Raw genomic sequence first — 13,982 nt, forward strand, 5'->3', positions numbered from 1 at the left:
GCACTCTTTCTTCCTCCGTCGCAGTGGGCGGTGGAGCTCACTAGTCACAATCGGCAAGATAACTGCCGTAACAAACTCTCATTGGGAGAGAGAAAAGCTCTCACCAGGAGAGAGACTTAAACACAACACCTTTGAAATCGATTTTTTATATTAATGATTCTTTGCAAATAAAATTTATGTCGCAATGAATTTAATAGTCTTAAATCTGATTTTGAATCTTTTTGTTCCCCATGCATGTGATCCTGCTTTTCCAAAAGGGAAGCCTTTAAATACAATAAAATACGTAAGATCAATTATCTTATATTTTCCTCTCCAGTGAGAAGCAGCAATATATCCCTTTAAATAAAAAGGTATTTTTTAGTGCTTTTGATATTCATTATTAAATTAGGAAAACATTATGAAAATACCCCAAAAAAAATTATCGACACGTTTCTGTGAAATTACACATAATTTTTAGAAGAGGTTTGCGCATATTTTTAAAATTGAGAAAATATATGTAATTTTCTTTAAAAATATAATTTTGACAAGATTCCAGAAAGATTTAGCGAAAAAATTATGTGATTTATAAAATCAGATGTACAGTGTTTGGCATCTTATCTTTAATATGATAATATCATTAAAATGCAATAACTTTGATAAGAGTTGAATATAGAGTTGAATACTAACTTAAAAATATTAAATGTCTGTTGATTTTTCTAAATTATCATATTTAATTATATGTATTAGAATTTAGAATTATTTTTTGATACGAAGCTTTCATAATCAATAATCAATAAAAATATTTTGAAAAAAATTACAAATTTAAAAAACAGAATGAATTAAAATATTATATTTATAACTAAATAACGGAATTTAATCTCCCAACCAACTCTTAGTACTCAATCGGTAGCAGTTAGCAAATATTTTTATGAACACTTTTTTCAAACTAGAAAGCAAGAACAAGAAGGCGACCCTGTTGTCAAAACCCAAAACAGGGGATGAGGACACTCCAGAATTCTTATTATGCCATTTAACAGTGAGATCCAATCGGAATTGTCCTTTGGCTGCCATGTTTTATGGCAAATTAAATGGATGACTTTAAAAGAATGTTTTATTAGGCGGTAATGAAAAGTTTAATCTACTACCTCTGGTCCTAATTATAAAAGCTAGTTGACTAATTTGAAAAGATTAAGGAAATAAGTTAACTTAGTTATTTGTAATAAATATGTGTTATCTTTCTTAAAATATTCTTACTAATCAAGCGTATTAGCTAGAACTATTATTATTAGAAAGACTACCTTGAGAAAAAATATATAAATATGAGAGACAAAGTGGATTGAGATCTTATATTTAAAACCAAAATAAAAGTCAAATAAGGTCTTATATTAAGGACCGGAGGTAGTATTAGATTTGCTTCAATTATCAATTTAATCCTAACATCTAATATTTATCAATTTGATTCATGAAACTGCATAATTATATACAATTAATTCTTACGGTTTGAATGGAAAATAACCCTATTAATTAGGAGTAACATGCTACTTAATAAAATTTAAGAAACTTGATTAATAAATATTAAAATTCGAAGATTATATTGATACTCAAAGCAAACTTTGAAGGATTAAAAGTTTTATTCTTGTTTTTATTAACTCATTTTTAATTCACGTTGGGTGGTACCAGTTGCCTTTTTCAATAATGACTTTAATTAAAGTGAACTTCTAACAAGTGCTAACTGCGAACTAAAGGGTTCATATTAGACGTACTCTTAAACAATGCAGAAGCACTGAAAAGAATAATAGGTAAGAGCTACCTCATCCTTAAGTCATTTAAATTTCAGTCCTAAAAAAATTGGGTTATTTAAATGTACAATTTTCAATAATTTATTTTACTTGAATACTTTTATTTCTGAAAATACAAAATATAGAATAAAATAATTTTTATCTTGAAACATAAAAATTATAATCGTATCAAATAAAAAAAGATTAAAAGTCAAACTTAGATAAAATTTACTTTGAAGTTTTAACATTTTAATTTTTATTATATTAATATTGATGCTAGCATCAAAGAATATGCTAATTTGAGAACTCAGCTTTTCCGAAACCGAAAAGATATCCCACTATTTACCCTTGTTCTCAGCCAAAAGGCTGAAATTAAAAGATAGTGAAGTGTTAAATATTTGTCCAGAGGAGCATTATGCTCCATTATCTAATCTATATATAAAATAAAAGTTTTTAAGCAAATGAGCTATTTATAATTTATAAAAAAATGTAATTCATTCCTTAAATTGAGACCTAACCTGAGTCTACAATATATATTTATTGTAGAATCATCGAAAAACATTAGAATCATCATTACATTTTAATTAAAATTTCATTTACAAAGATATACAAAACTATATATAAATTTAATCCTTTTAGGAAATCAGCTACAGAACCAAAATAATTTCCCCTATACTCGTCAATGATATTGAGACAAAAATTTTCATTTTTTTGTTGAGACAAAAATAATCTAACAAGTCTCTCAATTACCCTCAATTTAATCTGATAATATACTAGAAGGTCGAAGCTTATAATACCGCATACCGAAAAATTATATTTTAAAAATATTAAACAGGCAGGGTTCTTCTAATTTTTATTGAATTAAAAATAATAAAAATTTGATTCTAAAATTTATATTTTTAATAAAAAAATCCAGCAACACTGTTATATGTAAAGATATCATACCTAAGTTTTTCTTCTTTTAGAAACAATCATATCACATATGGAACTATGGAGTGCGTTGTAATTAACTATTAAAAGTAAAACCAAAAAACAGACAAAATTAAACGACACTTTAATTACCAACAATAGAAAAGTAAACCGAAAATTGCCTAAATCTGGAGAAAAGTTTAGTTCGATTTCCTTTCCAAGCAGAAAAGTTTTACGTTCTTCCAACACATTTGTTGCTCTCTAACAATACTTCCTAATTTGCCCAGATTTATTGGCGTGCCTTTCGCTTTTTGTTTAATCTCGGCCTCAAATAAATATATCAGAGAAGAAAAAAACACACACACGAACACGGACGCACCCGCGTTGTCTTGTCTCTAATCTCTCTCTGGACGACGACGACGATTATGTCTCTGCTGCCACGTTCAATTATTCCTCTCTTTTTGGGTCTTTCACTTTTGGTGTCGCTGCCTTCTCCGGCGACTTCACTCACATGCACTTCCCAGAAGTTCACCGATAATAAAGTTTATTCCAATTGCGCTGACCTTCCTGTGTTAAACTCCTTTCTCCATTGGACCCATGATTCCTCCAACTCTTCTCTTTCCGTCGCCTTTGTCGCAGCTCCGGCGAAACCCGGTGGGTGGGTGTCCTGGGCGATAAACCCGACGGGGACTGGCATGGCCGGAGCGCAAGCTCTGGTGGCGTTTAAACACGAGGAGGGCGTAGTGATGGTGAAGACATATAACATTAGCTCTTACAGTTCAGTGGTTCCTGGGAAGCTTTCATTTGACGTGTGGGACTTGAAGGCGGAGGAGTCATCTGGTGGCGCGGTGAGCATTTTTGCCACGTGAAGCTGCCGGAAAATGCAGAAAAAGTGAACCAGGTGTGGCAGGTGGGACCTTCGGTCACCGACGGAGAACCGAACGCTCATAACTTTGCTCCGGCGAATCTGGAATCCAGGGCGTATTGAACTTGAAGTCTGGGCAGGGTTTTAAGCAGTGGTGGGGATGATTCAAGAACAAAGCAAAAGATGTAAATTATCAAGCTTCACTGTTTTACATTAATTACGGAATAGATTAATATAATTTGATTGTGATTAATTAATTATTAATATATGGCAGATTCATGGAGTGCTGAATGCAGTGAGTTGGGGGATTCTGTTCCCAGTGGGGGTGATAATAGCGAGATACATGAGGGCATTTCCGTCATTAGACCCAGCATGGTTCTACCTTCATGTGTTCTGTCAATTTTCAGGATACGCCATTGGAGTTTCAGGATGGGCCATTGGTCTTAAGCTTGGAAGTGAATCTAAGGGCGTTCAGTATTCTGGCCATCGCAACATTGGAATTACCCTTTTCTGCCTCGCCACATTACAGGTAACAAATGAGGATGTTGGCTATTGTACTTGTAAATAGTAATTCTCATGATACAAATTAGGTCTTATATTTATTTAGAATAAAAAATAATAACATGGTTCTGAATAGAGCACAATAATATGTTATTACTTTCGGTTCTTAATATAAAACCTTCTTTAACTTTTATTTTGTACGAAATATAAGACCTCAATTTATTTTGTGTCTTATATTTATTCATTTTTTTCTAAAATAATTCTTATAATAATAATAGTTCTAGTCAATACACTTGATTTATAAGATACTTTAACAAAGACAACACTTATTTATTATAAATAAATAATTTAACTAATTTTTTTAATTTACTCAAATCAGTCGACTAGTTCTTATATTAAGGATCAAAGATAATATTATCCATATGACCGACTCTGTTTAGTAACGTAAAGCATAGCCATTACTGTTATGCATGCATGCATTGCATGAAATGAAAATAAACTATATTATTTACTCATTCGTTTCTAAATATAATATTCATTTTATAGTGTAATTTAGGATCAGAGGGAGTATAATTTATGGAGAGTACAGCTTATTATAGTTTGCATTGTTGTTAGTGCATGATGTGGTTAATTCAAGAGAAATATTATAATCTCTCTGTATATATTTAACGTCTGTGTGTATTTTGGAAAATGGCAGGTATTTGCATTGTTGTTGAGACCAAACAAGAATCACAAGTATAGATTTTGGTGGAATATGTATCATCACAGTGTTGGATATATCACCATCATCCTTGGGATCATTAACATATTTGGAGGACTCAACATCTTGAGCCCTAACAGGAGATGGAAGCTTGCTTATGTGGCAGCCATTGCAGCTTTGGCTGTTATTGCCTTGTTGCTGGAAGTCTTCACTTGGATCATTTTCTTTATCAGAAAACGTAGAAACAAAAATTAACTAAATATAATCTCATATATGCATCATGATCACCTCACAACAATATCCTCTTAAGAAACACTTATGCTTAATATTCATGATATGGGGTAATTAATTATTACATCGATATTCTCTGCAATTCTTGGCTTCTCATCATCAGGGATTTCTTTTGAGTGTATTGAAATATACTTGAAACTTTCAATTTGTTAGCTAGGTATTTAATCAGCAAAATACTTGATAGATAGCTCTTGTGTGTGTGTATTTGAAGTACTTAATGGGAAGAGTAAGTGTTGTCTGCTTTTAATTATTGTAATTTACAGATCTAATCTTTTATTTCTATGATCTAATTCTGAACGGGCATGGGCATGCTTCATGCATGCTACTTCCAGTCCTTAGGATGAAAGCTAGTTTAAGATTTGATTTGTTTTTAAAATATAATCTTAATATATTTTATCTCCAATATTTATTCATGTTACCCCTAAGTAATTCTTATAGTGATTGCACATGTTAACGAGTCTCTATCAAAATGTAGTTTCCATGCCATGATTAACAGGAGTATTTTAAAAAAGACGACAACGTCTATTTATTATAAATAACTAATTTAAATAACTTTTTAATTTAACTTAATGGCGTGGTAATATGGGGTCCAACTCAAACTGAAATAATATAAATTAGGGAATTCATCCCGCACGTCCAAAACGTTCGTAGTGATATTCACTAATGATACTCTGTGACCGACAGGAGTAGGCAATAATTTAAGATGCTTTGGTGAGATATAAAAGCCTCTTTTGAGTAGGGGCCAAGTGATGTACCTAGGGTTCTGGTTAAAAATGTATCTAGGGTCCGTTAGGACTCAGGAGGAGGGTGAAAATTAAAACCTACAGTTTGTAGTCATTCACCTTTTGACCAGGGCCCTTAATCTACCTCATTGCTTTTTAGTTACTTAATTTAAGTAAACTATTAGGCCCCGTTTGGGTGACATCCCAAACCATGGTTTGGGTGATAAGTCACCCAAACACCCACTGGTTTTGGACAAACCGTGGTTTTAGATCAAAACTATGGTTTTGGAAAAAGCAGAAATTTTTTGCTTTTGGAGAAAAAAGGGAGAGTGTGATAGCTTATAGGATATGTATATTTTTTTTTATAAACATATTTAATCTTATATTTTAAAAATATATATACATATTAATTATTTATTAATTATATTATCTTATGTATTATTAATTATGTTAATAAAAAATATATTATTAACAATTTTATTCCTTCAAATTAAAATATATCATAAAATCTATTTTTTCTGTAATTATCATATTAACTTATGTCTTTTTTTTAGTAATTTGTATATATAAAAAGTGTTTCTGATAACAACTATCCAAACACTCTCACTTCTCAAAATCACTTTTTCATAACATTTATTCTTTCCAGAATCTATTCTTCCCAGAATCTATTCTCCAGAATCACTTTTTCAAACCACGGTTTGGTTTCATCCAAACACACCTTAAGAAGATTTATCAAGTTATTATTTGTACTAATTAGGTATTATCCTTTTTAAAATACTCTTACTAATCATGTGTGCTAATTAGAACTACCATTTGATGGAACTTCTAATATGTGCAGTTACAGCAAAGGCTGCTTTTGAAAAAAAAGATAAATATAAGAGAAAAAATAAATTGAGATCTTATATTTATGACAAAATTAAATATCAAATTAGATCTTATATTAAGAACAAGAAATAATATATAATATTTAGTATTATTGGATCAAATTCTATCATTATTAGCTTGAATGAAAGTCGCTTCCTAATGTAAGATTTTTTTAATTCAATTTTTTTTGACTCCACATAATTACTGTCGAATTGTTCTTTTGTTCTAAATATAGTAGCCGAGTTTTGGTCCTAATCAAATGTAATATCTTAATTCATTATTTTTTCTTGCATTTATTATTTCTTTAAAATTAATTTATGCAACACATAAACTGATATACCCAATGTCACACGGAATTATTTTAGAAATATGACTAAATAATTTACTTAACGTGTATAAAAAAATAGTTTATTTAACACCCTTAATCTACCAAAATAGATCAATAGCCTGACTACATTATTGATCGAAGAAATACTCATTTGCTAAGTTAGTAACCCTCCTGAAAGTATGTTTTTTCCCCTAAAAAAATCCTTAAAGAGATTGTTGGAATAAGTTTTGGGATTTAATTTGTTAATTTTCCAGAAGGAATGCACGGATGAAGGCGAATGCTTCTCCCTCATACCAATCACCATTTTCATTTTGTTGGATTCCATGGCATGTTTCCATTCCATGCATTTTAATGGATAAAAAATATTGCAATAGTCTTATAGCATTTTACATTTCTTACACTCTCTTTACCCAAAGTAATTTTAATTTGAATAAAAATGCCATATTTTATTTTTTTGGATGACATGACATGAACTTTGTGTAATTATCTTTTTATGTGGCAAATACTTTCTCTACAATAATGTTGAAACATATAATAAGAGAGGGGATCACAAAAAAATGACAAAAATAAAAATATAAAAATTAATTTCATTTTCTACATATTTATTACTCTATCTTTTTTTAATCAATTTCTTATTACATCATTTTATATCATATTTTTTTCAAATTATTATATTAATGATTCAAAAATAGAGTATCATTATTTTGTAAGCCGTTTCTGTTTAATTTATTTCCCGACATACATGAAATCTTTTAAAGCAAAATTGGGAAAAAATTCCTATTGAAAATTTTATTGATGGAAAGAATCTGACAAATTTTTATGCATTAAAGGTGCTTGGTAATGTACAATATTTGTATATACAAAATAATAATATTTTGATTTAAGTCCCTTTCATCAATAACATTTTTGAATAGGAGATTAATTTTTTTCCTCTTTTTGAAATGTTATATGGTATCTTTAATCTAAAGTAAAATATATAAACCTCCCCTCTCTTTAACCTGAATCACAGATACCTTCTTTTTATTTTGGAAACTTCTATGGATCTTTTTTAAAATCAAAATATATATTATACAAAGCTCTTTTCCAGTCTTGAGATTCAACTCACATCCACTCATCCGTTAGTTAACCATTAAATCATAGGATTGACCCATTATTTTGACTAAATTATCTCTTCTTAATACAAATATTACTTAATAATTATCATTTAATGACATATTATACATCTTTATTTGAAATTAAAAATAATTTTAATAAATATTTTAATATTTTTTGTTATACTACTGAATTGTTTACCATATTATAAATTTTATTAATTTTATAAATACAAATTTTTATTTTACAGTTGTTTTATTTGTTTAAATTTACTTGTGATGTAATTTTTTAAATATATATTAGTAAAAAATGTTTTGTAATTGTATATATATATTTTCAATAAAATTATAAAGTTATGTCTTAATTTATTAAATTTGGTAAAATATCAAATAGATTATTAATAAATATTAATATTAAAAGATAAACTACATATTTAATATAATGAGGGGTAAAGTAAGAAACAAGGTTTATTCTAATATTTTTTAATTAAAAAATGTATGTAAAGAATCTTTTCAGAATATTTTTTAACTGTATTAATAGTTTGGGCTAAAATATATGTTATCAAAATAAAAGAAAGATCTGTGTAATGTGTAATTAAGACAAAATAGAAGGACAGTCAGAGTATTTTACTTTTTAATCTATCATGGGTGTGACATCACAGTGATGTAATCATGATTACAAAAATGGTCCTCGTTTTTTTCCCCCCAAAAAGCGTCACATTGGATTAAAGGAATCCGCATTATATTATATGTCCTATCTTCAAACTAACGTGTCCCCTTCTTTGGTGTCCCTTTCTTTACGTAGACAGAGACTAATTTATAGAAATTATTATTAAAACTCATATTAATATTATCACAAATTTTTATTTATAATTTTTTTATTTCGAAGGTTGTTTTTTTACTATTTTTTCTTAAACTAATATGTCCTTTTTTTTCCGTGTACCCCGCCCCAAAAAAAAGTGTCCCTCTCTTTCTGTTTCGGGGAAACCTCCAAAGGATTTATGAAATGATGTGGCCCTTGCAAATTGGACCGCACCCCACAAAGTAATACTGCTTTATTTACAGACGTTGACACGTTTTACGCCCTTTTCTCTCCTTTTAAAAGAACCACGCCATACATGTATAAAACAAAATACTATTTCTATTTGTTAATATAAAACTTATTTAACTAATTTAAAAAATTTTAAAAAATTCTTAAATTAGTTAATTATAACATGTATTATATGACTTTAAAAATATTTATATATTATTAGATTATATATTAATTTATAAGTGAGACAAATTAGCCAATTGAATTAAATAGAGGTAGAACTATTTATTTGATTTTTTTTTATATGATTTTGTCGTTAGATTAAGAAAGTTCCTTTTTGATTGAACCACGAATCAAAGACTTTAAAGTTCAATCTGATCAAATCGTCCTTGTTCACAGCCAACAGAATAAAAGAGAGAATCAAAGACGTGTGAGCTGTCAGACTGGGGGACAAAGTAAGGAAACATATGCTACTGAAAGAATTTTAAATGTGTAACGTTTTAATAATGATAGAAGAAATAGAAAGATGCGATAAAAGGAACAATATAATATAATAATGATTTGAAAACAAAAGCAGCTTGGCTTTGCTTCTAGTTTTTTTTAAACACATGTATTTTTATATTAGAAGCAATCTTGATCGAGGTACTATGTGGTATTAAATGTCGTAATTTTTCCTAATAAGAATTTGAATTTTTTTTTGGCTAATACATAAGTATTCTCCTATTGGAGGTAATGCTATCGGAGACATTGTCAAATACTAAATATGGACACATCTCCTAATGAGGATTTGAATATTGATTCAAGAATTAGCTTATTCCGTTTTGCCCAATTCCATTGATAAGAATATGAATTTTGATTTACTATTGAGAAATTAGCTTTTTACTAGACCCAAACTCCCTTGGGCTTTGCTTGTAGATGCTGATAAATAAGCGACACAAGAGGCTTCTGAGCGGTCAAAAAATGGAGATATTGGCCCTGTGAGCGCACATGGATACTCTTGATGATGAAACTAGAGAAGGAACAAGATATGATTTCTAGGCGTACAATTGACAAAAGGTGGGCTGAGAATCATCACTATAAACTCCGAAAACGGAAATGTAATTGTCCAAAAAAAAAATCTCAATAAAAACTGGATAGCACAAACACCATGGACTTTCTCTATGTTTAGCCCCATCTCTGTGATACACATCTCTCTCTCAGCAACACCGTGTTGGTTTCTCTGAACCTTACTGCATGGTCCGCCACAAGGGAGAAATTGTTGCAAGGTTTCCACGAAACTTTTTAAAGTTGATTTTATCATTAGATTAAGAAAGTTCTTTTTGATTGAACGACGTGTTAAAGACTTCAAAGTTCAATCTGATCAAATCTTCCTTGTTAACCACAGCCAACAGAATAAAAGAGAAAATCATGAATAAGCCAAAAATGTAATTATTAATAAAATCTCAATAAAAACTGGATAGCATAAATACCATGGACTTTCTCTATGCTTAGATCCATCTCTGTGATTCACACCTCACCCTCTCTCTCACAGAGCAAGACGACGTTGGTTTCTCTGAACCTTACCGCGTGGGCCACCACAGGGGAGAAATTATTGGAAAGTTTCCGCGAAACTTTTTTAAAGTTGATGGATGCTACGCGTATAGGCAATTTCCAGGAAACTTCCTCTTCCTTAGTGGGAGACAATGAATCAGTGCAGTGGGGACACCAAAACAATTTGCCATGGTCATTTCCCTGTCAATAAGTTAAATATCATATGGTAGACTTAATTGAGTGCTTTTAAGTCTTCTCTTCTCCTGCACTTTCTCCTCAACTTGTTTCTAATCATCGAACACCAGAGAGAGTCTCCCTTTGATTTGTGTATCGGAGGAAGGATGGCGGAACAAGTACCATATGGAGTGGCCACAAGTCTCATCAACACGTTGGCTTCTGCAGCCTTCAGAGAGATTGCTTCCATTTATGGGGTCAAAAGGGACACTGAATGGCTCAAGAAAACTGTTGAACGCATCAAAGCTGCGCTTGCCGATGCTGACCAGAAGCAGCAGAATGAACAACTCGTCCAGCTCTGGATCAGGGACCTCAAGCAAGTGCTTTACGATGCAGATGACTTGCTCGATGAGATCCACACTCAACATTTGCTGCGCAAGAGGGATGCAAAAGGAAAGGTACGTGACTTCTTCTCATCCTCCAATCCAATCGCTTTTCGCTCCAAAATTGCTCCCAAGATTAGAAGCATTAAAGAGCAATTTAATGCTGTTAATAAAGGAATGTCGGAGCTGAATTTAGATCGAAGAGTTGTTGAAACGAAGCATGAAAAGAGGAACTGGAGGGAAACTAGTTCTTTTGTGCTCCAAGAGGATATGGTTGGTAGGGAGGTAAACAAGAAGGACATAATTGATTTGTTGTTGAATGATGATAATAGCCATCAAAATGTTTCTTTGGTTGCTATTGTCGGCATTGGGGGTTTGGGTAAAACTGCTCTTGCCCAGTTGGTGTACAACGGTGCTGACGTGGAGCGTTCTTTCCACAAGCGAATGTGGGTGTGTGTTTCTCAAGGCTCTGATGTAAAAGTGCTTGTTAAGCTGATGCTAGAATCATTACTTAAAAAAGAACAAAAAGATAATCAAGGACTAGAATTGCTTCAAAATAAGCTTAAATCACATTTAGATGGCCAAAATTTTTTGCTAGTTTTAGATGATATTTGGGATGATTTTCCCAGAGAGTGGGAAGAGTTGAAGAAGATTTTGATGTGTGGTGTTAAGGGTAGTAAGATTTTGTTGACTACACGTGATCAAGCGGTAGTCAATAGAATGGGTATAAAAACGCCATATCATTTGGAAGGATTGAACAATGACCAGTCTTGGACTCTGTTGAAAAGGTTGGCATTTGACGATGATAAAATAATGACCCAAAATTTGGAGTCTATTGGCCAAAAAATTGCAGCAAAATGTAAGGGCGTTCCACTGGCAATAAGAGTGATGGGAAGTTTGTTGCGCTCAAAATCGCGGGAAAGTGAATGGGAAGATCTGTTGAAAGGTAACTTTTGGAAGCTACGTGATGATAATAATTCAATTATGCCAATTTTAAAGTTGAGTTATGACAGTCTGGCAATTGAATTAAAACAGTGTTTTGCTTATTGTTCTATATATCCAAAAGATTGGGAATATGATAAGGCTGAATTGATTGATATGTGGATGGCACAAGGCTTCCTTGAAAACAAAGACGAGGAACAATGTCTAGAAGACGTGGGTGAAGAGTACGTTCATGTTTTATTGATGAAGTCATTCTTGCAAGATGTTAAGATTGATGAATCAGGAGAAATAACGTATTTTAAAATGCATGATTTGATGCATGACTTGTCCCAATCAGTTGCTAGCTCTGACCTATACGTTGAGGGAGGAAAAAATGGTGCAATGTGTCCTATACATGCTTCTTTTGAAAAATATAACACCAATCGTTCACTAAATATGCCGGATCTAGGTAGATTGAGAACGTTTCATGAAATGAAGAAAGAATATAGAAGAGATCTACCCGATTTATTTGTGTTCAAACGCTTACGAAGTCTAGATTTGTCATACTCTATGATGAGATATTTGCCTAAATCAATAGGTAAAATGATCCATTTGAGGCATCTTAATCTCTCTTATTGTGATGAATTGACTAGTTTGCCCAAGAGTATAAGTAAATTAGTCAATTTGCAAACATTAAGATTGACCAACTGTCATCGTTTGAAATTTCCTGGAGATATTATCACAAAGTTTGTAAAGTTGCGCCGGCTTGATATAGGAGGTTGCAAGGCCTTTGATGATGGAATGCCTATGGGGTTGGGCAAAATGACTTGTATGCAGAGGTTGTCATATTTCATAGTGGGTAATGGTGATAAGGAGACAAAGAAAGCCAAATTGAATGAATTGAAAGATGTTGACCTCAAAGGTAGATTAGCCATCAACAAACTTGATTCAGTAAGGGATGTAGAGGAGGAGTCCAAAAATATTAATTTGAAAACAAAGAAAAACCTCATTTCCTTGTCCCTGGATTGGGGAGACGATCGCAAGATGGAAAAAAGTGATGCCATGCAGTTACTAGAAAATCTTCACCCTCATCAAAATTTGAAGACACTAGAAATAAACCGATACCCGGGGGCATGCCTATCTGATTGGCTCTTGTCATGTGCAAATCTTGTTCAATTAACGTTTTTGAACGTCAAAAATTGTCAATACTTGCCAGCGTTGGAAGGCTTTGTTTCTCTCAAGACTCTTCACATAGACGGGATGGATAAATTGGAGCATATAGAATATAAAGGATGTTCCTCATCAGCCAACTTCTTCCCATCTTTGGAGAAATTAGAAATTTACTCTTGTGGAAGTTTAAAGGGATGGCAAAGGGAGGCAAATGGCCAAAATACAAGAAATAATGAGTGGCATGATTCACTGCCTCCATTTTCACATCTTTCAGCATTGGAAATTTGTAACTGCCCAAACTTAAGATGCATGCCTGCTTTTCCAAATCTCGTGAGGGATTTGGGGTTATTCAACTCTAGCATGAAGCCATTGGTAGACACATTAAGTGTGGGCACAATTGGGCCGTCAACATCACATGATATGACTCCATCTCTTTCCATGCTCAAGTCTCTTGACATTAGAAGGATAGAAATGGAAGCATTACCAGAGGAATGTATGCAAAATCTCTCCTCTCTTAAACATCTCTCTATTGATGGATTTTCGGAGAAACCATTTCTTCATATGCGGAATCTATCCGCTACACTCGAGAGGTTGACTATTTTCCACCTTAGTGATGAGGATTATAACATACAGTGCCAAGACCTTTGTTGCCTACGTTCTCTCCAAAAAATCAATTTTTTTCATTGTGATCAACTCACAGCTTTACCCGAGTGGATTTGTGATCTCCAGTCACTGCGCATTATCAC

At 32.0% G+C, this 13,982-nt stretch overlaps 1 protein-coding gene and 1 pseudogene across 1 annotated transcript; both read left to right on the plus strand.

Moving 5' to 3' along the window:
• The first annotated feature begins 3,091 nt into the window (after nucleotides 1–3,091).
• LOC114723295 (cytochrome b561 and DOMON domain-containing protein At3g25290-like) lies at nucleotides 3,092–4,987 on the plus strand (annotated as a pseudogene).
• A 5,942-nt stretch (nucleotides 4,988–10,929) lies between these two features.
• On the plus strand, nucleotides 10,930–13,958 carry LOC114723296 (putative disease resistance protein RGA3). Its single transcript, XM_028909489.1, has 2 exons — nucleotides 10,930–13,826; nucleotides 13,937–13,958. The coding sequence occupies exons 1-2, from the start codon at nucleotides 10,930–10,932 to the stop codon at nucleotides 13,956–13,958; spliced, it is 2,919 nt and encodes a 972-aa protein (XP_028765322.1).
• The last annotated feature ends 24 nt before the right edge of the window (nucleotides 13,959–13,982 follow it).

This window comes from Neltuma alba, unplaced genomic scaffold (genome assembly GCF_004799145.2).
Source record: "Neltuma alba isolate B1F8T4 unplaced genomic scaffold, ASM479914v2 tig00012131_pilon, whole genome shotgun sequence".
In the NCBI taxonomy this organism is placed as follows: domain Eukaryota; kingdom Viridiplantae; phylum Streptophyta; class Magnoliopsida; order Fabales; family Fabaceae; genus Neltuma; species Neltuma alba.

Coding starts and splice junctions, on each gene's coding strand:
- LOC114723296 (XM_028909489.1), top strand. CDS start 10,930: ATGGCGGAACAAGTACCATATGGAGTGGCCACAAGTCTCATCAACACG. Junction 13,827..13,936: donor CTATCCGCTACACTCGAGAG/GTTGACTATTTT, acceptor ATCAACTCACAG/CTTTACCCGAGTGGATTTGT.